The sequence below is a fragment of the Cuculus canorus genome, chromosome 1, assembly GCF_017976375.1.
Source record: "Cuculus canorus isolate bCucCan1 chromosome 1, bCucCan1.pri, whole genome shotgun sequence".
Lineage (NCBI taxonomy): Eukaryota > Metazoa > Chordata > Aves > Cuculiformes > Cuculidae > Cuculus > Cuculus canorus.
In genome coordinates this window covers 64,435,748-64,462,400 of record NC_071401.1, presented here as the reverse complement: position 1 = coordinate 64,462,400, position 26,653 = coordinate 64,435,748, and the positions used below count along the sequence as shown (strand labels likewise).

The 26,653-nt window shown below is 38.7% G+C and overlaps 1 protein-coding gene across 2 annotated transcripts; it reads left to right on the top strand.

Annotated features, from left to right (window-relative positions):
• On the top strand, window positions 1-26,653 carry SLC5A7 (solute carrier family 5 member 7). Of its 2 annotated transcripts, none has more exons than XM_009557898.2 (9): window positions 1-107; window positions 993-1,215; window positions 7,608-7,721; window positions 10,175-10,330; window positions 14,234-14,382; window positions 18,010-18,153; window positions 19,975-20,128; window positions 21,242-21,459; window positions 22,208-26,653. In XM_009557898.2, exons 2-9 carry the CDS (start codon window positions 1,038-1,040, stop codon window positions 22,829-22,831), a joined length of 1,737 nt encoding a protein of 578 aa, XP_009556193.1. In that variant the 5' UTR covers window positions 1-107; window positions 993-1,037; the 3' UTR covers window positions 22,832-26,653. The 2 variants fall into 2 exon arrangements, with proteins under 2 accessions (XP_009556193.1, XP_053913030.1); XM_054057055.1 differs by lacking the exon at window positions 1-107 and adding an exon at window positions 313-412.

Here is a 26,653-nt window from a genome sequence, read left to right as displayed (position 1 = left end):
GAAGAACGCCCGGGAGGGGGGAGGAAAAAGCCTCATCCCCGACACCGCCCCGCGGGATGGGCGGCAGCGCCCCGGGGGCTGCGGGGCAGCGCGGCGGCGGAGCGCAGGTGGGGACGGGCGGGGAGCTCGGGGTGGAGAGGGTGGGAGAAAGGGATGCGCGGAGCCTCCGAGGAAGCCGGGAGGGCGAAACGGGGCAGGGTAAGGCTGGTTCGGCGGGATGGCTTCGGGCAGGGCTCCCGTGGAGCCGTCGGGAAGCGAGGACGGGTCCTGTCGGAGCGGCTGTGCGACAGCGGAGCGGCGGGGAGGGGACGGGGCAGCCGCGGGTTGGGTCGCCCCAGAGTTTCCCCCTCGCTGCTGGGTTTCTGCCGCTCGACAGCTTTCCGGTTAGTTCTCAGATTGCCAACGAGAGTAGGTGAGTGCTTTTAATGCTGGACAATTAAATGGTGTGAAAAGGAAAGCGCAGGTTTTTAAATACCGGAGATGACAGAAAGGGGAAAAGGATCAGCATTCCCACGCAAACACTGGAGAGGATGTGTTTTGCTGTTGTAGCGATTACTTATTCAAAGTTCTTTTTGCAATAGTTTTGTGGCTTATGTTGTAACTAACTAGAGACTTCTGTAATAAGCCACATGGCCATGATCTCCTGTCCTATTCTGTCTAACAAACTATTTGTTGACTGAAGAGTTCCCAGACACTTGGGGACTTGGTGACGCTAAAACGATTCAATGCTCAGGAACTAATTTCTATTAATTGCATAGCTTTCGGCCACGTCATTCATTTCCCATCGTAATCGCAGTTTAGATTATCATTATTTTTTGCTCCACAGGCATTTTAATTGGCATGCAAACCTAATTTAAATTACATCTGAAATAGTCATTTCATAAACTCACCAGAACAGTCATTTTAGTAACCATCAGAGTTTTCTTTGTACACTGATTCTGAAAAGCGTCTTACCAGGTTTGTTAAAAGGCGTATTATTGCATTCTCTCCAGAGGTCTTAATGAAATAGCGATCAAAGAAAGAGCCAGGACTTCAACATGGCTTTCCATGTGGAGGGGCTGGTGGCCATAATTGTATTCTACCTGGCTATCCTGGCAGTCGGCATATGGGCTGCTTGGAAAACCAAGAATACTGGCAGTGAAGGAGATCGCAGTGAAGCTATTATAGTCGGTGGAAGAGACATTGGCTTGCTAGTTGGTGGATTTACAATGACTGGTATGTAAAATCCCCTTTTTATTTTTTCCTAACCATCATATAATTTGTCAGTTTTCAATCTGAATAAAGAAATGTGATCTGCATGTTCAGTAATGCAAAATAGAGAACATATTTTTTTTTTCCAATTGCTGCTAACATTGTTCAGTGAACAGTCAAATGTTGCATCTGTATAAAACAACAATTTTTTTAAATCATATAGAAAGAATATGTTATATTTCTTATTCACTGCTTTAATATTCATCTGTAGATCAAATATGTTTGGGACAGGAATACAGAATTTATGTAGATTAATAAGAAATCCAGCTTTAAAATCACTACTGTTGTTGTTAAAGTCATTCAACTTGGTGAGTTATTTTTGTTTAATCTGAGTAAAACAAAGTTTATATTTGGGGTTTGTACACAGCATCAATTAAGAATAAGTTTCTAAAAAACTCGTATTCCACTGATTTCTCCAAAGTTACTTTGTGGATTCTTTTAACTTCTTTTGCTGCAGTTTGACAAAATAATATATTAATATGAATAGTAGTATCAGTAGGAAAACTTGAGTGACTTAAGAGTTCTTCACTAATTTTGTAAGCAGTGCTGTCTGACTCCTAAAGCCACTCGAACCAGTTGTTTTACCTGGATAAGCAAGATATTCACAATATGGCCCAAAATCTCAAGTCTTACAGCTAACACAGTATCATAGCACAAACGCATTATAAGAAGTGTGAACTGACCCACTGTTTTTATTTAAGGAATTTAAATTTTAAGCATACTTCAGTTTTGGTTGGTTGGTTGGTTGTTTTTTTTTAATTCTAAATCTAGTCAGGCAAAGCCCTTTCAATTGCCAAATTGAATTTATCGGATTATATCTATGTTTTGCTTTTTTGCCCTGTTCTGATTTCACAATTATCTAATAAGGAAGACATACATTGAAACTTGGGCCAAAATTCTATACAGGGTCATTTTGCTCATTCAAAAGTGGATATTTGGACATTGAGTAAACAATGTTTGTAAAACCAAAGTTTAAATACAGGTAGATATTCTACTTTTCACACATTGTAATAATTTACTCTATCATGTCTCCACGGTCTACTGAAGCATCCAATATAATGAGATTCTGCTCATAGCAAAAGCTGGTCTGACTGCTTTCTGCTGAATTAAACGTTGTCAAGATCACTGAAACGGGAATCTTTTGCAGAGATACTGCTTTCCACAAACTGTAATCATTGGGGAGAGTGGAGAAAAAACAAGGCATTCCCCATGCAAGTCATTGTCACTAACAACTTTGCCTGTGGAAGACACAAATTCTGGTCTACTTAATTCTGTTTTACAGGAATGATTTCCCTAACATTTGAAGCAGAGATGAGACTTGAACTGGAGCTTCCTATATTGCAGGCAATTTCTATAACCTCAGTTCACACCCACATATACTCATCATGTTCCATGCAAGCTCGAGAGACTGTGTAGTTTATCCTCACTGCGGTTCAAAATCGAGCTGATCCTAAAACCTTTGTGCGACTAAAACACTCATTGGTTTTATACTGTCAGGGTTCACATAATTTCTCACTTCTGCCTTTTTTATATATGGCAACTAAAGCTTGAGATGACAAGCAAATTACACTTTAATTTTCAGGGATCCATGCCTGGAACACAAAGTTAGGTGTGGCCACCAGTCTACTGAATCAAGGGATAGTCCAGATTTTGTCTTGGTGAGGGTGATTTGGATAGTTTGTAAAGCCATAACAAAATAATTGTGAAAGTAAGCTGATCAAAATCCACAATTTTTTTTACTAAATAATCATATTATTTGAGGGCATGTTTGCTTCTTTAAAATTATAGATGCAGATTTTGTACGTTATAACCATATCTCTAGAGATATATGTCGATAGCAACACAGGTTTTATATTTTAGAGATTTAATTGTCGAAATATAAAAAGATATTAAAAAGCAAAGCCTACCCCTCGAAAGGAAAACAAGAAATTGTAAAGATCTCCCAAAAAATACTGGTAATATGGACACAAAGTAGTTTGGGCTATGGAGTAGGATTTGCTTCTGTCTTTCCTGCCAGAGATAAGCAGTAGTATTTTCCATGGATATTGGCTGAAAAAATGGTAGCAGTTTCTACAGCTGCTTGGTGGGGAGGACAACAGAACTCAGCCTATAAATTTAAAATCAAATTCAGGTAATTAGAGTTGTAACTTCGTAGGGACAGACTTAAGAATCCTGAGTAATTATAGCTGATTTTCTAAACAGCATTTAAAAACCTGGAAACAAATGCACTATCTATGAATAAGGGCTGTGGACATATTTGGATGTATAGCAGGATCCTGAAGAAGCAGCTGTACCAACTAGGTACTGCAGCACCTAAACACGAAGCCTCTTAAAGGCTGAATGTGTCTGTAATTGTCAAAATAGATGATGTGAGAAGCTTGAGTTGGGGATGAATCACAACAGCTCATATTAAAATGAGCTAACATGCTACCATAGTAGCCACAACTTTAATCTGTGTATTGTTTTTACATATTTATAGTTAAAATGTTGTATTAAATACTAGCATTCCTTAATTTGTGGGTGAAATTCTTAGGAAGCGGTAGCTGCAACAAACTTGAGACTATTCCAATTTCAGTGATCCAATTTAACCCCCAAAAGAAATGTTTGAGATGACATAATCAAATGCTCACAAGCATGACCAAAAAGGTAGTAATCTATTAATGTATTTTTTTTCACTTTAGTTCAATAAAGCTACATATCCTTCCACAAGAATAAAAGAAATATTACAAAATTATATTTTTTTGTGACCCTTTGATAGGATTCTCATTTTGCAGGACTTGATGTGTTGATTCAATAATTTGAGTGGTCAGACAAGGGATCATTCACAAAGTAGTGCCAAAAATTTTGGGTTTCTAGTGGATATCAAGATATATAAAGATTTCTGAGATTAAGTTATGTGTTCCTCATGTGAACTAGGAGAATTGCACTCCGTATCCCTAGTAATCGATCATTTTTAGGATATATGTTTAAATGGATGTTGGTATTTGCTGCATTTCTTGGTCCTTCAGATGCTAGGCAAAGAGGATTAAAACAGATTACCACATGAGTGTTTCCGTAGGTTATTACATTTTATATTCCTTTTGTCTGATTTAGAAAAAATAATAATAATTTCACCGTAAAAGGTATTAAACAAACTTTAAATTGTGGGTTAGCAGCTGAGGATCAGAAAGTTAATATCTAAAGTTGAAATCCCATTTTATCATATCCCGTTATGTCTTTTCTAATGTGTTTACTGATATCAATGTGCTTGCTGACTACTCATTAACCCCTTCAGAAAAAAACCCTTCAGAAAAAAACCCCTTCTAGCACTTTCCTAGAGCTCTGGGGTCCTTGGCAGAGGTTCCAAAGCAGTCATGTGCACAGAAAAAGTTGACCAGCATCTATTTTTGAAACCCCAATCTGGAAATCAAGACATCAAACTGAAAATAAGTGCTAAATCCTCTACACCACCTTACTCAGCAATACCAGTCCACAGGGCATTGTTCCTGTCCCCAGTCAGGGGAAGGCAATGTCCCTTGAAACATCCCACAGAAGGGGAGTGATCTGCTCCATCACCTCAAGAAGAAAATACATGAGCTAGGCGTAGCATCCGGGTCCCCATTGAAGAACACCCACCACCTCTATAGCAACCATATGCAAATTGATTAAGGATGTTGAAGCCTCTTTGCACCACATTTGTAGCCTTGCTGGACATCTGTCATTGACTATGGGATATTATATCCCACCTGGAAGTTCATGTTGTTCATGCAGAATTCATCCTCATACTTTTTCCACGGAAGGAGACAAATATAATTCCATTCCTAAATATTTACTTTTGTTAGTGTATAGAGGTGCTTGCCATGTGTTCTATAAGTCTCTGCTCCTTGAGACACAATAGGTAACACACATCTCATGGTGTCATGGACTCAACAGTCAATGGATAAACGTCCAGGTGGAGACCAGTGGCAAGTGGTGCCCCTCAGTGGTCCATTTGGGGACCAGTATTATTTAACATTTTTGTCAGGGACATAGACAGTAGGATTAAGTGCAACTTCAGCACATTTCTGTATGACACCACCCTTAGTGGTGTGGTTGTTACTCTAGAGGGAAGGGGTGCCACCCAGAAGGACCTTGACTGGCTTGAGAGATGGGCCTGGTTGAACATCATGAAGTTCAACAAGGCCAAATGTAAGGTCCTGCACATGAGTAGGAGCAATCCCAAACATGGGTACAGGCTGGGTGATGAGTGGATTGAGAGCAGCTCTGCAGAGAAAGACTTGGGGATACTAGTGGATGAAAAACTGAATACGAACCAGCGATGTGTGCTCACAGCCCAGAAGGCCAGCCTTATACTGGGCTGCAACAGAAAAAGTGTGGCCAGCGGGTCAAGGGAGGCGATTTTCTCCCTCTATTCTGCTCTCTTGAGACCTCACCTGGGCTCCAGGGCCCTCGGCAAAAGAAAGACATGGACCTGCTCAAGAATGTCCAGAGGAGGGCCACAAAGATGACTGGGGGCTTGGAGCACCTCCTGTATGAGGACAGGCTGAGAGAGTTGAGTTTGTTTAGCCTAGAGAAGTGAAGGCTCCAGGAAGACCTTCTAGCAGCCTTCTGGTACTTGAAGAGGGGCCTACAAAAAAGCTAGAGAGAGACTTTTCACAAGGGCATGTACTGGTAGGACAAGGGGCTTTAAACTGAAAGAGGATAGATTTAGATTTGATATTAGGAAGACATTCTTAACTGGAACAGGTTGCTCAGAGAAATTGTGGATGTCCTCTCCCTGGAAGTGTTCAAGGCCAGGTTGGATGAGACTTTGAGCAACCTTGTTTAATGGAAGGTGTCTCTGCACATGGCAGGGAGTTGGAACTAGATGATCTTTAAGTTCCCTTCCAACTCAAACAATTCTGTGATTCTATGATTATATGATTGTAGGACTCTGTTAACCAAAGCATCATATTACTACCTACCTGAATTCACATTGTCAAGGCACAAAATCCCAAATGTCTGACAACTTTTTATGTAGCTTCTGTATCCCTGCTCTTCCTGTCAAGGATCAGTGTTAACCCATCTTCTCCATGTGGTTCCACATGGGCATCACTTACCTCTTGTCTTTGTCTCTTTGGTACACAACAGACCTTGATACCCAAAAGTCTACCAATAAGTGCTCACTTGTTTTGCTGCAGACTTTCTCATGCACAGAATTGTCCACTTTTGTGTTCAAAATACTGAAAGTGGGGACAATTGTAATGCTTTGACTGCTAAAGATCTTTCATTCTAAAGCTATGGTGTTATGTAGTATCGAGTTAGAAAAAATACCCTATGGTATTATTTGAGAGATACCACAGTTAAGAGGAAAACAGTATTAATTTATATTTATGAAATTTCTTTCCGAATTTTAATTAATTTTTCTTCATCTGTGTTTATCTCCAGTTGTTTGGCCTAAACACAAAATCAGATTTGCTTCTATGATGATGGATGATGGGAAAATTCTGAAGAACACTTAAGGAAAATAAATTTCTTACAATTGTGAATTTTTACTCTGAAAGCCAGAACTACTCTTACATGAGATGGAAAAGGTTTCTGAGGAAAATCGAAACAGCATTAAAAAAATCTAGTGCTTTTAATGAACTGCTTGCCCTTGTTCAAACTACAGACCTACGTTCATAACATTTACTTATTATACATTAGAGAAAATCAAGAGACTTTTGCATGGAATCTGCAAAGAGGAAGAGGCAAATATTATTAAACAATTTGTTATGAATTAGTTTTGCAGATGCACTCACAATACATTTCTGTGTTGGAAATTTTCTTTCATACGTACTGTAGGTCCCAAATTTTCGAATGGAGAAACTTCCCATCAAGGCAGAGAGTAAATTCATTAAGAGTCTAAAGTTGTTATATTAAAAATACTGATGGTGTTTACAGAGATATAATCAGAAATTTAACAGATAACATGATTCACTTCAGGAATAAGTCTTCAGGAAGCACAAAAAAATAAAAGAATCAAAGTTTAGAACTTAAATAGCAACACAAACCCACCACAGTCCTGTATGCAAATACAGCATCTGTGGAAGCATATTATAAGTGTTTTGTGTAGCCACAATTTAATATTTCACAAAGGCAGTTTTTTGTCATGAAGGCTCTAGTAAATAATGCATTAATTAAATTTGTCTAGTTTAGATGATTTGAGTTTTCCTAGCCAGGATGGCTTTATCCCTGTATGTTTATTGTTCTTCTTCAGATCGCTCTGTGTACAGTCCAGCCCTTGTACAGTCCTTATATTGAAAAATAGCAATATTATAAGTGTTAATACTTTCACTCTACAATATGGGAAGTTTTCTTTGTGCACACTGAAGACTTTTCCACCTCTTCTTTTTCAGCCACATGGGTTGGAGGAGGTTACATCAATGGGACAGCAGAAGCTGTGTATGTCCCAGGCTACGGTCTAGCTTGGGCTCAGGCACCGATCGGATATTCCCTCAGTCTGATTGTAGGTAAGCAAAGAACTAAAGCTAATAGTCTCTCATTCTAAACAGTTCTGATGACAAGTCCATCATTTGAAATTAAACAACCACGGTCTGATAAAAGGAGACTGAGGTAAACCAGATCCCTTCTGTTAATAGGTTTGGCTATTGAAAAGAAAAACAGAAAACCAGTATAGTTTGATATCTTAAGACTCCTAAATACCTTGGCAAGACCTATTTCACTATTACAACCGTAGCTATCTATGGAGGTCACAATAAGAAAGATTTTGTTGTGGCATTTTTTCTAATTAAGTATACTGAGTTTTATATATTTAGGTTTTCTTTAAATGTCTGTATGATCAGGAACATGATAGTATCAGAACACCTATAATTTATGCAAGTCAAACCCTTTCAGGTTAGGGAAGTTCTTGTACCTTACAGATCTTCACTAAGAGTCTAAGCAACTCGTCTAATTGTGTGTTGAAGTCTTCCAGGCAGAAGCCTTTGCCATTGTAGATGTTCCTCTCTGGAATGTGCAAGCCAACTCCAGTTCTAGTAGCAGTTTCCATCCCTGAGAGCAGCTCTTCTTCCTGTAAGAAAAACAGTAACAGTACATATCTGCCTGGAGACTGGTTGACATCATTATAAGGTCATGAGTGTCATCATCCATCAATGTCATTATGCAGTTGTTAAAATTGTAGTCATAAGCATCTTCCTAACTCTTAGTGTCTGGAGGATTGACAGAAACTAATAATGGGCCAGAGAGAGTTGAGTTAGCCTCTCCCCTCATTTCTAGCTGGTTTTAGATATTTAGACTTTTTTCTTGGAAATAATCATGTCTGCTGCAGAGAAAAGAAGTCTGTATCATGTGGCCATATATATATATATATATATGTATGTATGTATGTATGTATCTGCAGAACAGAGAGAAAATCATTTCCGTAGGCGTGATCTGCACGTGAAGGTCTAGGGGGAGGAGTTGTTTATTCTTCTTTTTAAAAGAAATCAGAATTATAAATACAAGGCTAGAAGAAATATTACTGCTTCAGACTGGATTTAAGATTAGATATAATCTCTCTGCTAGCTCAATGTTATGCTGCACACCACTTTTCCTAATTTTTCAAGCAATTTATTTTTAAAGGTTAGAAAATCTCCTATTTCCTTTGACAGATGCTTGAATGTCCTGTTAGATTATAACACCAGTGACTTTTTTTCTTCTTTAAATTGTCTTTTGTAATGATGACATAACAAGTAGAATAGGAACAGGATCCACAAGCAGTCCAAAAATAGTTAAAAAAATACTGGAGGTTTTCTGAACCCAAACAACCTGCCTAAAGACAGCATTAACAGAAGCAATATAAATAAATTACCATTTGTAAACTAGGAACTTAAGTTCAGGGAACTTTAAAAATGAAGATATATGAGTGATATAAAGCAATACATAGAAATGTGGAAAATCTTCTGTACAGTATTGATGAATACATTACATATCTTGTGATGAAGATGAATACATTACATACCTTGTGATGAAGAACCTAATTAAGGGTTGCCACATACAGCAGATTGGGAACTGACTGGTTTTCCTACTTTTCTGTTGTTGCTGTTTTAACTTATACATTGCATTTCATAAGTTTTACTGTCATAGAAGTCTACTTAGTCATAGACATGTGCAGATCTCAACTACACAGGTTTCTATACAAGGGCTCTTTTAGCTTTCCTGAGATATGTCCTTTTCTTTTTCCTAGCCAGAAAGAATTTGAGGACTGTACATTAGAAAGTTTAGGACTGTACATTAGAAAGTTGCACATTTATGTACATATCCAGCCCATAACGCCAGCCAGTCAGAGCACAATTGTGATGCATCAAAATTCCTGAACATACATAAGTGAAATCAATGTATGATAAATGTTCTGGGATCCTGACTCCTTCAGAGCCCAGAAGGCATTTGACCTGCCCTGCAGGTGTGATAAGGTCGATTTAAGTATGCAAAATATATCTGAATTGTCCTGAAAGAATCAGATTTGCTGTCTGTGCACTAAACCATGTGTGAACTTATATTTCTGATCCAGGAATCCCAGACAGTTTTATTTTTAGAGTAGGACCATGCGAAAACTCAGGCTGGATTCTACTCCAAGAATGAACAGGATTAGGTAGAAAAGACATTCCCTTTGGCTCATCCAAAATTAGACAAAACTCTGACATTACCTGTAATGGCAGATTAAGTAAACTGAACCAGACAAATGAAGACAAACTTATTTTTCATGATCAGGTCATAGATATTAATGGTGTGGATGTGTTTATGTAACTCTGTAAACAGATGTAAGGTAAAAGTACCTAGAGTATATTTTAACTGTACTTCTCTAAATAAAAAACAAAAAGTACTGCTGATATTTTTGTACCCTTAACTGACAGTCAATGTTGTACCCCTTAGTGCCAATGCATTCTACACTGCAGCTGGTGTCTTATGCTATTTTTCTTTGTAGGTGGCCTTTTTTTCGCAAAGCCCATGAGATCCAAAGGCTATGTGACAATGCTAGACCCTTTTCAGCAGACTTATGGAAAAAGGATGGGAGGGCTACTGTTTATTCCGGCTTTAATGGGAGAAATGTTTTGGGCTGCTGCCATCTTCTCTGCCTTAGGTAAGGAATAAGCAGTATAAATATTAATTTTTCACAGGTGGAAAGGATTAAGAAAATCAGAATTGCATTAAAATTCTGGCTTCAAATGCTAACTATTCTAGTGAAATGATTCAGAGTGTGACAGTTCTCAGACCTGTGATAACTAGTAATTAAACCTGGTAATGACACTCCATTAATAATTTTGGTAATGGAAAGACATGTAAGGTATCTATTCATTTTCAGGTACCTTTAATTTGTCCCTTTTCAAAGAGCATGAAAAGATTTAACAACAAATTTCCTTTAATTTTGAGGGTGACGTGAGTGAGTGAGTGAGTGACTGAGTGATTAGAAGTGTACCTTTTATGTTAAGGCCAACCTAGCTTCTCTTTTACACTACTGAGAACACAGTCAAAATTGCCCTTAAAGATATGAAATATTGCCAATCCATCTAAACAAAGTAATCCTTTGCATGTAGGAGACCTACATCTACAGAGCTTTCCATAGCACCAATAATAGAGTAAGACACATGCTGATCAATAAATTGAAGTATTATTCAGTTTTACTAAGAAAAAAGTGAAGAAAATATGTGGATTCAGGAAAGGATTCAGAGAATTAGTGCAACTATGACTCAATACAAAATCACCCAACTACTCATCCAGTCCTGAAAAAAAAAGCAGTTTCCAGGGTTTTTAATTATATTTCAGGCCTGAATTTAGCAATGCCTTCAAGAACTGAGAAAGCCCTTGAGTTGAAGCACCAGTAGTTGACTTTTACCAGCTAATCATACTCATAGTGCGCATGCATGTGGTAATGCTTTCTAGCACAAGCTATTTTAAACAGAAAATAAACTTTGAAGGTACTCTCCAACTGTGCTCTGATGAACTGCAAAGCAATGGGGAGCTTGTTTACCACAATTTCATCACAAAACCCTTAAAGGACTAAGAACAAACTACATGCTGAGGTGATAGGAATTGAATAACTTGAAGACCACTTTGAGTATTTGGAATACGCTTTCTTTTTGATTGAGGACAAGCTAATCTGTGATATTTCAAAGCATGTAGTGTGAATACTTTTCTAGTAGGTATATTAAGAGGTGACAGTTAAAGACTGTCAACGACTATAAAGGTCATTGAGGGGGTTGATTTTAACTCTTCTGTGAATAATCTGGTTATGTTACACCTTCTCTGCACATCTCTGCTCACTGATGAATATCACACTTCTTGATCTTCGTGATTTCTTGATTGAAAGGGTATGGAAAGGAAAGACAGAGTTTGCATCTTGTGAAAGAAGTCTGAGCTTGTGGTCCCTAAGAACATGAACTTTGAAGGCCAACTGCACAACAGAAAGCCACCTGGAACATCCCAACTTATATACCACACATTCTGTTGTGTTCCACTGACAGAACTTTTCCAATGTGGTTAAGAATATCCATCAACAATACCTGCGGGGACTAAAAGTTATTGCAACGTTTCGTTTAAATTATCCTGATTAGAAGGAGAGGATTTTTTAAATAAACTAGGGAAAATGTGGACTGCTGCTGAATGGGGCAGCAGATCTAGAGACAAAGGATATGGAAAAGGTTGAGGTACTCAGTGCCTTCTCTGCTTCATTCTTTGCTAGTAAGACCAGCTTTCAGGAATCCCAGTCCCCTGAGAACCAAGGAGATTCCAGCGCAAAGAAATCTTGATGAAGGAGGATCAGATTAGGAGACATGTAAATGTACTGGACAGACATAATTTCATGTGATGTGTCCGTTGAGTGCCTTGGGAGCTGGCACTGCATGGACACTCTCACTAACCTCCACCTACTGTGGTAATAATGTATGCTTCTGAATATTTGACAGAAACAAACGTCACTCCCATCTTCAAGAAGGGCAAAGAAGAGGATTGTAGGAACTAAAGACTCAATTCCTGGGAAGGCAAAGGAGCAAATACTCCCGAAAACTACTTCCCAACAAATGAAAGTCAAGAAGGGGATTAGGAGGAGTCAACGTGGATTTATGGAGTGGAAACAATTCCTGACCAACGTGACATCTTCCACAATGAGCTGACTGACTTGGTTCACAAAGGGAGAGCAGGGCATGTTGTGGATGTCAGAAGGATCTTTTTACGCTTTCTCCCTTAATATCCTCATAGGCAAACAGACAGAATGTAGACTAGATAAGCAGACAGTAAGGAAAACTGAAAAATGGCTGAACTGCTGGGCTCAGAATGTTGTGATGAGCCGCATGGAAGCCACTGGGTGGCTAGCCACACCAGGGCTTGGTATTATCGAGTGCTGGGTTGTATAGCATCTTCATTAATAATCTGATTGATGTGACCAAGTGCTCCTTCAGCTGTTTTGCAGAAAATAAAAGCTGTGAGGAGTTGCTGATAGGCCAGATTGCTTAATTGCCGTTCAGGAGCATCTCAACAAGCTGCAGAAGTAGGCCAACAGGAAATTCATGAAGTTCAACAAAGGGAAGTGCTAGGTCCTACAACTGGAGAGGTACAACCTAATGTCCCAGTGCAGGCTGAGGGTTGACCAGCTGTAAAACGGGTTTGCAGAAAAGGACTTGGGAGACTTAGAAAGAAATTAATTTGACCATGAGTCAGCAACATGTCCTTGTGGCAGAGAAAGTTAATGACGTCTTGGGCTGCATTAGAAGAATTATGATCAGGAGGCTGAAGGAGGGGATCCTTCCCCTTTACTCAGCACTGGTAAGATACATTTGGAGTTCTGGATCCAGTTCTCCACAGTATAAGGCACATGAACATACTGAAAAAAGTCCAATGGAGAGTCACAAAGATGATTAAGGGAATGGGGTAACTGGCGTACAGGATAAGGCTGAGAGAACTGGGACTGTTCAGCCTGGAGACGAGAAGGCTCACGGAATTCTTTTCCGTGTGCATGAACACCTGGTTTGGCAATGAGGAGAGTGGAATAAAGAAGATGGAACCAGGCTCATCTCTCTGCTGCTCAGTCACCAGAAAAGAGTGAATGAGCACAACCAGAATGACAGGAAATTCCATTTAAACTTAAGGAAAAACTTTTTTTTTCACAGTCAAACACTGGCAAAGGTTGCCTGTAGAAGTTGTGGAGTCTCCATCATTGCAGATATTCAAGACCCAACTGAACACAATCCTGGGCAAACTGCTCGAACTGGCACTGTTTGAGGGGGAACTTGGGCTAGACAATCTCTAGAAATGCCTTCCAGCCTCAGCAACTCTTTGATTCTATTAGCTGTTTTGTAGAGACTGACTGATCAGCTCAACATTGTGGTTTGTTTTCTACAAATGAAATCTGCTTAATGGTGCTGGTAAAAGTTCTTGGTTTCTAGGTTGACAACAGAGGATATTTTCTCCAATTTGCAAAGAAACCCACCTTTGTCCAATGTAAACAACTGAAGTGCACTTTTGAAGGGTCAGTGAACAATTGCTCCTATTGTTGATGGCTCCTTCACCATTACTTCGTTGGACAGAAGGGGCTAGCTCAGGGCATAAGTGACATACGAGTGTGATATGTTGCAACAGACCTCCCCCAGGCACAGTTTTTATTGCAGTGATACACTTGTTCCCATGCAGCTGCAACAAAACCAGAGAGGCTTCAGCTGTCTGTGTGTAGCTGCTTTTCCCCAGACAGAACAAGAGAATGTAGTCCTTCCAAAGCTTGAGCAGTGTAAGGAAAGGCTGTTGGCACCCTTCCTTCCTCCATTTCATAAAAACCTTTGAAATGATAGATGTTAAACTTAGACCCACAGGAGCCTTCCTTTTCCCACTCCCTTCAAAGAGTGAAGAAGGAGTGTGTAGAAGATAGAGGAGGAAATATCTTCATGCTGTTGCTAGGTGACACACTAGCACCTATATATACAACTTAACAAAGGTGAGGCTTCTCATCAGACATACTGTGATGTACACTAACACAGTGCTACTTTTCCCTCCATAGGTGCCACTATAAGTGTGATCATTGACGTTAATGTCAATATTTCAGTCATTATTTCTGCCCTGATTGCCACTATGTACACGCTTGTGGGCGGGCTTTATTCTGTAGCCTACACTGATGTAGTTCAGCTCTTCTGCATCTTCCTGGGACTGGTAAGTTTGGATTTTTTTCCCTTCATTGTTGAGCATTTTGTCCTGAGCATTATGATGATTACTGAGGCCTATTGCCCAGCTCCAGTTTTGGATCTGTGTCTTCCCTGAAAGTGCAGTGAAGGAATATCTCCACTCAAAGAGCCCTGACTTTAAGAAGCCTGCAGTTGCATCAATGTACATGCTTTGACAATAATGCTGACTGAGAGGCCCGGTTCTTTGACATTTTTTCCAACCAGTAAGTGCAAACGCTCTTTTAATTTTCTTGCTGGCGTTGGACCTCCAGAGCTGATACTCCACTGCTTTGCTTTCTTGTACCTGTCACCTACTAACACATCTTAGTTACCTCCCGCTTTAATCACCTTCTTGGTTTTTCCCTCATTTCCCTTCATTGCTCTTGGAGACCATAGTAAAGGAAGTCTTACCAGATGATCTTTCTGTTTGAATGTGGTGGTGTGAATATCCTCTCATCAGCTATCAGTGATATGCTAGTGGGTAGCCTTTTACTTACTTGTTTTTACTGCTTTCTTTTATTTACTGCTGTTCTTTAAGCCCTACTCTGAAAAACATCAATTCAACAGGGCTCAGATCACAGGGGTGCAATCGAAGAAGCTGCTGTCTTTGTTTGCCAGTGGCAGTAATAGATGATCACAGGTGTGCAGAGATCTGAAACAGAAATAAATGGGGTGGCTCAAGGTGAAGGAATGGGATGGCACCGTGGGGATCCAGAGTTGTTTCTCTTCTTTTACCAGAGTTCCTGTGCAGCTCTAGGGAACTTGCTTCAGCCAGATTTCACACAGGTGGTCACTAACCAATCCTGTGTGTTGTCCTCACTCTGTGGCATCCTGCTGGGAGGCCTGTGACCAATCTGCAGAATTGTTAAGCATTCTTTGTTGTAACACACTTCATGGGAATGCTGCTAAATACTCTGAAAAAGCAAGTCCAAGTTCCAGCTGGCCATCTCAAAAGAGAAGTTATTCCAGATCTTCTCTCATACCTTTGTTCTTCAAGTGCACAGTGGGGAAAATACTGTTTCCTTCCCTACAGAGCATGTTAATATTTGTGAACTATTCTGTTTCTACAGATGGTGTGTATTACAGAAATTCCCAGATTTGTAGACAAATCAAAATACAAAAATCCTTTTCTAATGAGAGCAATTCATACACTTCTAAAGACCCTGATCCCGTGGGAATAACAACATGTGATCCAGTATTAAAGGCAGCATGAATCTGACAGCAAGGAGAAAGCAAACGAAGATTGTATAGCAATCTTCTAAATCTTTGTATCTGTAGCTTTAATAGAATTCTTTCGATTCAGGTTAGGATCTTTATGTTATTTCCCATTTAAAATAAACTGCAATAATGTCATGTAGAAGGAACCACATTTGAGAGGCATCAGTGAGACTAGAAGCCTCAGGTAGCATCTGAACAGTCATGCTTTAGATGAGGCTGTTTTAGATGAGTTGGGACACTTTTGCAATAGGTGTCACAGCAGAAGATGTCACAGACTCAGGTATCCCAGCTTCCCCTCTGGAGTCTGGAGCAGTTTCTATTTGTTATTGTTCCCTACCCCGGCTCCTCAGTTCAGGCACAACAAATTCCCCAGGCTTCTATAACCTCTACCCCAACTACTCCACAAACTTCCCTGGTTTTCGCCTTGCAGTCTCTAAGTTCTGTTCCACCACGTAGAAGTCCTTTTTTCTGGTTTCCAGTCCTTTGAGGTTCAGATCCTTCTAGCTACCTGCTACTTCCTCCCCCAGGCTTCAAGCCCCAACAGAAAGTCCCAGTTTCTTCTTCAATTCCACAAGCCTAGGTTTTATTTGGCCTCCATTCAAAACAGTGGATTTTCTACTGTAGTTAGAATGGGTTCAATGAAGAAATTGGATCTGTGTCTATATTTAGCAAATTAAACACTGTCAAGGTGAAAACACAGGATCATCTGTAGTGCTTAATTGTAAACACAGTTAACAATTCTGGAACAATTTTGGCTCACACCAACTAGTAATTCCCCAGATAGTTCCCAGGAGCAGTTGAAACTGTCCTTTTTGGCAGGGAAAGGAGTCTAGATATATAGATGTAAATCATGAAATCTCAGTGAACTGCAAGGCCAGAGAAAGTGTCTTAGCTCAGCTTATTTACTATTATAGAGGTAATTCTTGAGATCACAAAGAGTTAGGTTACTGTCAGAAACTGGAATTGATTACAGACGCTCATAATGCATTTGCAATACGGTCCCTATTAAATCTTGAGTTCAGTTTCATGCAGGGTGCAGGTAGATGTTTAAAATTTCACCCTAATGAAATCTCAGCTGAATATGGGCAAACTACAGTGCTTCAGAAGCTCACCATTGGATGTGTTTGAGATTTGAGACTCACAAATGAAAAATTAAAAAATCCTTTTGACATCCTTGTTACCCATGAATTTCTCAACAAGAGGAGTATTAACATCCATTAATTTTGAGAATACCTTTATTTTTCCTTCTAAGTATTTTGGAGACATCTTTCCCAGAAGAGCCCAAGCAGATGGCGAGAAGGGAATATTTCTGCCTAAGTGCTTAAACCAGCAATGTTTAATGTGTAAACTGAGAACGGAATCCTATGGTACATGATAAACAGCCTGAATAGTTGGCAGTGCAGCGCACACAGCAATAATTCAGATATTCTTCACACATTATTGCAATAATTGTACAATAAAGTAAAGGAATATGTTTGATTTCTCCCCTGCTTGCTTCTGTTACCCCATACACTTGAATGTGATCTGTTGGGTTGTTGTAATGTTTCGGTTACCATTGGAGCCTTAAGAATGCCATGCTTGAAGTGGTCTGTTCCATATAGCACAAAGCCTGGTTTTAGTCTCAGTAGGAACTACTAAGGTTTTTCCTATAAAGAGTTAGTGAGTTATAGCATTGCAAAATGAGTGGGCAAGTAAATGCACAAAAAGTCAGTCGGTGAACAAAATTAACCTTCTGGCTAAAACTGTCTCTGAGAAGGGTTACTCCACTCATTTTTTTTGCCTACATCAAAACCAGAGAGACTGAAAATAGTCAAGAGGCCAGAGTGAAATTGCCTTCAAGGTAGAAGAGTGCTGTGATTCTGGGCTACTGGGTATTTTGGAGCAAGAGAGATGGAGGTTCACCAACAGCACCCCTCTCTTGTCACAGTCTAGTTTTGTGTTGAATTAAAAACAAGTTCCCAAGCCTTCAGCTATGTTTGTAGTGTCTCATTCCTGTATGCTGGCAAATCATGATGCTATTGCACACAAGTTTATATGTAGATGTTTCTTTACAGGGTGGTCCAGGAAAGGGTGTAAAGAATATATGTGAAGGTTAGGGAAAATAAAATGAAGATGTATAAAGGTGTCTTTCCTGCTCATTTTGCTATTTACACTGATTAATTCTCTGCTTATACTGACACTCTCCAGAACAGAGGTAAGCTATCCACTACCAAGCACTCTGTATTTTGGAGATGTTCCACCGGCACATAACCCGACTTTTCTGCAAGTTAGCTCAGCAGCTTAGCTTTTGCTCTGTAGCACGCAAGAAGAAGAAAAACAGATAAATGTTAATATTAAAATTTCATGAGTTTGGAATACTTGCTTTAGACCTAAACAAAGTGTTGCCTTTTGGTTACAGTGGATCAGCGTACCCTTTGCTATGTCCCATCCTGCAGTGACAGACATCGGGCTCACAGCTGTGCACCCAGTGTACCAAGCACCTTGGCTTGGATCTATCAACTCAGTTGATATTTACACATGGCTGGACAGTTTCCTTTTATTGGTAAGTGATGGCTTGTATGAAGCAATGAAGCATTTAAGCGCTCACATTCTGTTACTATATCAGTTGAAAATAATACAGTCTAGTAAAGAGTTTCCAGCAAACTGAAAACTTTTACCCTCTTGACTCCTGCTCAATATGTCTGCACATTTAAATGACTTCAGTAAAATATCAGTGAAATATTGTAGCACAGCTGTCAAAGACAACATTGCCAGGAATGCAATTTAAATATCAACAGGCTGAAAGAGTTGACTTATGCTAAAATTAATTAGAAGTAAGAAGGTAACTCTTAACTTATGTCATTCTTGGCAGAGGAATTTATATATTGCAGAAGGCAATAAATATGTTATACAAATGATTAAATATGCCTTATGTATAGGTGATGTAGAAAAAGCTTTTCAGAGATGGATGGATGAATTCATACATGCACACACGCCAGAATGAACTGAGGGCTTTCGTTATTTAATACCATGTATTACACATGGGATTGGTGGTTATTAAGTACTTTCCATTAGAGGATCTAGCAACACATGGTAACATTTTCCATTCTCAGTGTCCCTGAGCAACTCTATACTTTTTATATCATCATGCTTCAGTATTCTTTTTTTCTGTTGCTATTTTTTTTTTTTTAAATTAACATATATTGTTTGAAGCTGGGTTGGGATTTTTTTGAGTTTCACAGAGAAACAAAGGATGACATTAGCTCAAATGGCTCTATTCTGTGTGGTAAACCTGTAGGTTTCACCTGTGCTGATGTTACCAAATTGTGACACAATTTCTTTTCACCATGTTTCCTTATAGCTCTAGAAATGTATACATGCTTGGAAAGCTTTGTTAAAGGAACATTTTTAAGTCCACAAAGGAAAACAGTCATAATAGCAATTTAAAATCAGAGCTGCCTGTGAAACATTAATTTGATCCCTGTGTGTGCATGAAACATGTATGAAACACCTGTATACACCCTATTTGGTCCAAATGCCTCCTGCCTAATCTAGTGTGTAGAACTGGACTGTGGACATTTAGCGTGCAATTTGCTTCATTTTGTTTCTGTTCTGTTTAGTCCTAGGTACTTTTTTACTTAGTGGAGAGTATTCAGATCCTGCTTTCAAGACAGAATTGTTAGTATTTGGGTTTTCAACCTTTGATAATACTCTTTTGTATCATACTTTGCAGACATAATTTTAAGTCTAATCAGGAGATTCACTGTTATATACCCCCCAAAAAAGAAAAGGGTTGCCACCATGAAAGAAAATTTCCTTTTACTGCTTTTTCTTTAATTTTTATTGGTATCATATTTGCTTAAGAGAGTGGGAGAATAATTTTTCAGATTCTTGAATTCAATGTATACAGAATGTGTTGCCTTGTTTTGTTGGCCACATGCATTCATAAAGGAAAATAAAATCTTGCTTTCAAATCCTGTCAGAGTGTAATCTAGTTTTGACAGGGGGAGGATACTTGAGGCCAAATACTCCGGACATGAAATATGACAACAGTATTTTATAACCTTTCATAAGGCTCTATCAAGTATTTATGCAGTTCATAGTACTTGGAGGTTACAGAGACTATGTAAGTGCGAAGTGTTGTTGCTAACTGTACAAAGGAATAACTTGTCTAAAAGAATGCAATTTAACTGTATTTACAAAGGTTTAACATCACCTGTGAGAATGAAAGCTATAGCTATTATTGGCTGACTGGTATTCAGTAAATAAACGAAAGAGTAGCAACACAGCATTCAGTTGATGCTTCTGTGTGCTTTCTATATGGTGATAGCCAAAAGCTCCAGAGTTATCCCCCAATGACAGGATGCTGCCGTTGTATTTGCAGACATTTGGAGGAATCCCATGGCAAGCATATTTCCAGCGAGTTTTGTCCTCATCTTCTGCCACATATGCCCAATTTCTGTCAATTCTGGCTGCTTTTGGCTGTTTTGTAATGGCTCTTCCTGCAATACTCATTGGTGCAATTGGAGCATCTACAGGTAAATTGTTGAAAATTAATATTACAATAAATGTAAAATTAATAATGCAATAAGTGTATGAAAACTCTACAAAGTTTATGTTAGATATAATCTAGCCATGTGACATCATTTATCAATTCATCATTTCTTCAACAGAAGACTACACTGAAAAATAATACTATAAAATGTTTCTCGTAGGGGAAATTATTCCTGCCCCAGTAACTGAGATTAACTCACTCTGAACATTCTAGGTATCTACAGATGTAATATCTATATTTAATGTTTTATTTAGATATCTTTTATTTGGTACTAAGGGTAATAACTGCAAAATACCTGTGTATGTGTTGTAATCATAGAACCACAGAATGGCTTGACTTGGAAGCGATCTTAAAGATAATCTAGTTCCAACCCTTCTGCCATGGGCAGGGACACATTCCGCCAAATCAGGTTGCTAAAAGCCCCATTCAGCCTGGACTTCAACACTTCTGGGGATGGGGTATCCACAGCTTCTCTGGGCAAACTGTTCCAGTGCCTTACTTGCCATCCTCAAGGTGAAGAATTCCTTCCTAATATCTCATCTAAATCTAGTCTCTTTCAGTTGAAAGCCATTACACCTTGTCCTATCACTACATGCCTGTTTAAAAATTCCTTCTCCAGCTTTTTTGTAGGCCCCCCCTTCTGTACTGGAAGGCTGCTATAAAGTCCTCCCAGAGCCTAGTCCTTTATCATGAATTTCTTATCTTGACCAAAATATCCTTGTCAAGTCCTTTGTCATAGGGAGAGTGATCTCCGTCACAGTGGCCATGTAGCTAAATCATTACAAAAGTTCTGTTAGGAATGTTTAACCCATGGCATTGAGCTCTGAGTCTGTAGTCCAAGAGAATAGTTAAACACGTCATAAGCAGCATGGATCCCAGACTTGGTTTTTTGAGGAAAATGACATTTATCAGCCATACAAAGTTTTAACGTTAAACTTCCTCCTGGATAACCATTGTTCTATCCCTAGCAACAGTTTGGTCATTGAATGTGAAGGAAAACGTGGCAATACAAATAGCTCACTATGCATGAAATCAAGAGATGCTGTAGTTGATGACTACTAATATTGCTAATAACATATTGGTGTCCATATTGCAGCCTGGAACGAGACTGCGTATGGCTTCCCTGACCCCATGACTAAAAAGGAAGCAGATATGATTTTACCAATCGTGCTCCAGTACCTTTGTCCAGTCTATATATCATTCTTTGGCCTTGGCGCTGTATCTGCTGCTGTGATGTCATCAGCTGACTCTTCGATTTTATCAGCAAGTTCTATGTTTGCTCGTAACATATATCAGCTTTCCTTTCGGCAAAACGTGAGATTACATTTTTGTTTTTACTTTTAGAGAAAATTTTAGGTGAGACCTTTACTAGGTGATGAATAGTTTGTAAATTCATAATGAATCACCTCTTTCACATTCCTGCCTGTGACTAGAAAAAGTATAGCATTTTGTTTCCAACAGTATATTGAATAAACTAGAAATCATAGAAATATTATGGTTGTGACTGGGGTGAATAAGCTAGCTCAGGGGAGGCAGCTTTCAAGAGTTGTCACAGCACAGCAGTTTGTCCAAATAGCTCTTAGTTGTTGATACAACCTTAAGTTTTACTTAACACCTTAATAAAATGAGACATCTTTGTAAATTATTGATCTATCAGCAAAGCATTTGACAGCAGAGTGGCCAATGAGTTGGATGTTTTCTTAGGAAATGGAGAAGAAGAAATTCTGACACTGACAGGTGTTTTTCTGGTTAATTCATATTTGGCTTATATTTAAAAGTTATTTCTAACATTCTACTGTTGCTTTTTTCTTTGACACATTATTAAAATTTTCCTTCCGATCAAAGATCAAGGACTTTGGGAATGGTGACAATAACTCATGAGCTTTTACTCTGTACTTGGGATGGAGATAGCAGTAGTGATAATTGTTTATAAATATTATTGAATATGTCGTGCAAGATTTTCTTTTACAGTGTAGTATCTTACATAGGCTATGTTCATAAATGTAGGCATGCCTATATTGCCATGGAAAAAACACCACCTAACACTGCCATTTTTTTGCAGGCTTCAGACAGGGAAATCGTGTGGGTCATGAGAATCACTGTTTTTCTGTTTGGAGCAGCAGCAACAGCAATGGCCCTGCTAGCTTCGTCGGTGTACGGCCTGTGGTACCTCAGCTCTGACCTTGTTTATATCATCATATTCCCTCAGCTCCTGTGTGTGTTGTTCATTAAAGGAACAAACACCTATGGTGCCATTGCGGGATACTTATTTGGCCTTGTTCTCAGAATAACCGGAGGAGAACCATACCTCTACCTTCAGCCCTTGATCTACTATCCTGGCTGCTATCCGGATGAAAATAATATATACACCCAGCGATTTCCATTTAAAACACTTGCTATGCTTACGTCCTTCTTTACTAACATTATAGTCTCCTACTTAGCCAAATACTTATTTGAGAGTGGGACTTTGCCACCAAAGCTGGACTTCCTTGATGCTGTTGTTGCCAGGTACAGCAGGGAACACATGGACAAAGCAACTCTTGTAAAAAGTGACAATATTGTATTAAACGAACTTGCACCTGTGAATCCACGACACAGTCTAACTTTGAGCTCGACTTTCGTAAACAAGGAAGCCTTCAATTATGTTGATTCAAGTCCAGAGCTGTCCAACACTGAAGATAATTAAAAAATCTGGTAGCCACAGGCAAAGCAATGTGAAGCAGGATATTCTACAAAGAATGGTAAGAGGCATTTTATCAGAAGAAAAGCAAAAATTGGGAATAAAATGCCACTGCACAATTCTTTAAGTTGTTTCTCAGAGCAGGAGCATCCCATGGGAGGAACTCTTTTCTGTTAGTATCTAACATGTTGGATTAGACCATAGAGTGTTTGCCAAAAGATAAAATGATCCAATTCTTTCCACCCAGAACCACATGCCGTGTAACTAAAAAAAATATTTACAACTGAAAATATATATAGCATAAAATATGCGACATTTACTTAGCTAGGACAACAGATGAAGAAATTATAATGCAGTCACTCTGAAGTACTGTCAGTAAATATTTTATTGGCATTAAGTGAAAACGTATTCTCACAGATATAAATGATTTATTACTAAAGAGCTAGTTGCTTGCAGAAGGACAGATTGATAACTTCCCTGAGTTTTTGATCCGGTCATTTTTTTCCTCATGAAGAAATTCAGAGAATACAAATCTAGTATTTTATTATTTGCATAAGACAGCAGAATGCACAAATATTAATAAATTCCTTATAGGCGTGCTAAATATATTCATTTAAAAAGATAAAATGAAGTCACCAGTTTAATATTATGTTTTACCTAATGCAAGATGATGTTAAGCAAAGTATGTTGCTATAGGTGGTCTATTGTCCTGTGGTCAGCGGCTGTCACCAATGGATGATGTCACGATTTTTAAAGCAATAATTGGAGTTCAAATGCAAATTATGAAAAACGGCAGAACTTTTCAATGTTGAGAGAAGAAGCCTCATCTTGACTTACCATGATGAACACTGAGCAGAGCAGTCTGGCACCAGCCAGGTGCAGCAGTGAGACAAATAGCAAAAAGTAAGGAGAGTCAAGAAGGCTTTGAAAAAACAGATGAGAGGTTTTTCCATGGAGAAAAATTGCTATTTGTCACTTAATAAGAAAGTATTCTCAAATACATCAAAAAGTCTTTTGCATTGGACTTGATGGGATTACTTCAGAAAGTTTTTCCATGGAAAATCACATTTTCTCAAAAATTTGATTTCCCATGGGAAGAGCGGACTTACTGGACAGCTCCATGTCTGTAAGTGTCTACCTCCAGAAGCAGCAGCAGCTCGGAGGGGAACCAAGAGGAAAGCCAAACCCGCAACAGCAGTGGAGGGTATAGCGGTATCTTCCACTAAATGCTGGACTTTAACATCACGGTGCCTCTGTGGAGCACCAGCACCAGCCAGCCAGGTGCAGACAAGGCTTCACTCATAAATGGCAACGCTGGCCAGAAATGGCAAAGCAGGGCGATGAGGCCTCTTCCAATTTTGCCCTGACCAGCAGGTTACATGCAATGTCATCTCCTTTTGCCCATGGCTGATATGATTGTGTCTGTCCCCATTGGTATGTGCCTTTCACAGTGGGAGATCTAATAGCTAGATTCCTATACAACTAAGACTTATGCTCCAATAATCCTTTTTAGTATCTACGCATGACACAAAATGTTCAACTGAAATCCAGATATCCTCCTGGTCACTGGTGAAATTTCTTCTTTAACATTCACAGCACGAGGAGCTATATGGGAGGATAGGAGATGTAAGAATAGATTCTGCTGCTAAAGGAAGAAGCCATCAACTTGTGCATTCAGTGTTGACATAAACTTTCACAAGGTTTAATCCTTAGATATGTTTTTGCTCCTTTTGTGGAGTTTTAACAACATAAATATATATTTATATTTATGTGTAGAGAAAATTAATTTTAGAGATGTTATTTTTTTTTCTCCATACGCTCCATTTAAAAATAACACTGCATCTCAGATCTGAATATGCATTGTCAGCTGTGGTACTGCTGTGCTAACAAATATCGAGTCTTCCCTCGGTGGAGAGAATCAAAATCAGCATCTGCACTAAACACTCAGAAGTGTCAATAAAGCAAAGAAATGGACAAAAAAAAAAATCCTGCAAGGTGAATGAACAAGCCACCAATGAAATCCAGGATGCTGAGGATCTCACAAATGAGATACGCCAGCAGTACTCATTCTCCCATTGAACCATGGAGAAGAGAAGAGGAAAGAGATCGCGTGGAAGAAAGAGGGTAGAACAGAACCACTGTTCAGTTATTATCCATTTCTGGCTCAAATCAACTAGCCTGCCTCCCTTCTCAGGAGAAGATATCAGTCCATGATTTTGCTCGCTTACATAGCCAATGCCCTACACTGCAGTTCCAGATGAAGGTAGGGGATCCCAATTTACAGTCACTTGTAGGTCTTCCTGAAAATTTTCTCTTACTTCAGTTTTGTCTAGGAATTGCTAGAATTTCATTATGAGAAGCTGCATAGTCGCAGAGGCATTGACTACAGCAGCATCTCTGCGTAATTTATTTCAGGATTCCCGGTAGTGAAATGAGAAGGAAAGGAGAAGGGGATTCATCTGGAATCGTTAAAGAAATTTTGACTGAAAAATAAAAATCTTTCCTTTTCCCTTGAATTCCCTTGTTGCCTAAAACCATAAAGGCTTCTAAAATGCTCAAAATGAAAAAGATAGGTGAAAAATTAAAATCTGTTAATCCAAAAATTTTAAACCAGATGCTTTCAGCATTATCAGATTATTTTATACTATTTATCCTATTAAATATTTCTGTGAAGTCACTGTGATTTCATGAAGTATTTCTGTTTAGATAGAGCTATGCATTCTCTGGCAGGAAGTGGTCCCAACAAAGTCTTCCAGTCGACTCTGTGGAGACTGGAAGGTTATTGCACGTTTACATATAGCACACCATGGAAGCTTTATCATGCAAAGGAGACAAGTGACACTGAAGACTGTTCATCATTTCACCATAACTCTGCTTTTCCACGGGCTGCAATGTTTGCGGTGGTAGGCTATGTAATGGACAGGACCATTCCGAAGTCAAACAAAACAACCGCTTGGAAAGCCTGTTTATAAGTTTTCTTGCCTTAGTTCAACTATCCAAGCGTTAAATTTATCCGAAGATGTTCCACTTCCGCAAGCAAAATGCCAGCAGGACATGATTCTTCAAACAGACTTTATTTTCGTGGAAATCATTACGTGTTCATTCTCCACTTTTACAGTAGTATTGTGCACTAAATTGGATCTACAATCAGTGAAGTAAACAGCTCATTTTCAGACACTGAGATTGTTGTTTCTGAGCCTACGTTTTCTAGATAAAATATTCATATCACAATCATACATTTTACTTTCATATTCTTAACATTTGTGCATAATGCTTATTTGACAGGTTTTTTTATCTCCTTTGCATGAAATGTGTTCATAAAATCAAGGTTAATAACATAGCTGAGATGTCAAAAAAAGTTACTATTATTTCATGTATATTTGTCCATTTGGGATGTTAAATGTATTATAAATAAAACATAATTTTGTGAACCTGAACTGAATGTAAACATTAAGTGGATCAAATAAAGTAAAGTAAAAGATTTAGTCTTTTATTTTCATATAGTACAACAGTTTAGGATTTCAAATATAAGTATCCTAGGAAAAAAAATATTACTCATTTTTCCTTCTGCCCTTCAAGTGTATTTGATCAAGTAACTTGCAGTTAGACAGTAAGTTATTGTAAGTCTGCTGTTATTCAGGGCAGTATTTGTGGCTGTTGTTAAAAAAAAATAGTATATTTTTGTCTGTGTCAGAAATGTTATATTAAAACTATACCTAATGAAGCAGATAGGAAGCATAATATAGATATATATGTTTTAACTTCATTTGTATTGTATTCAATGGTACCCATGCAATTCAGGAAAATACTGTCCGGTTTGGGGTCTGT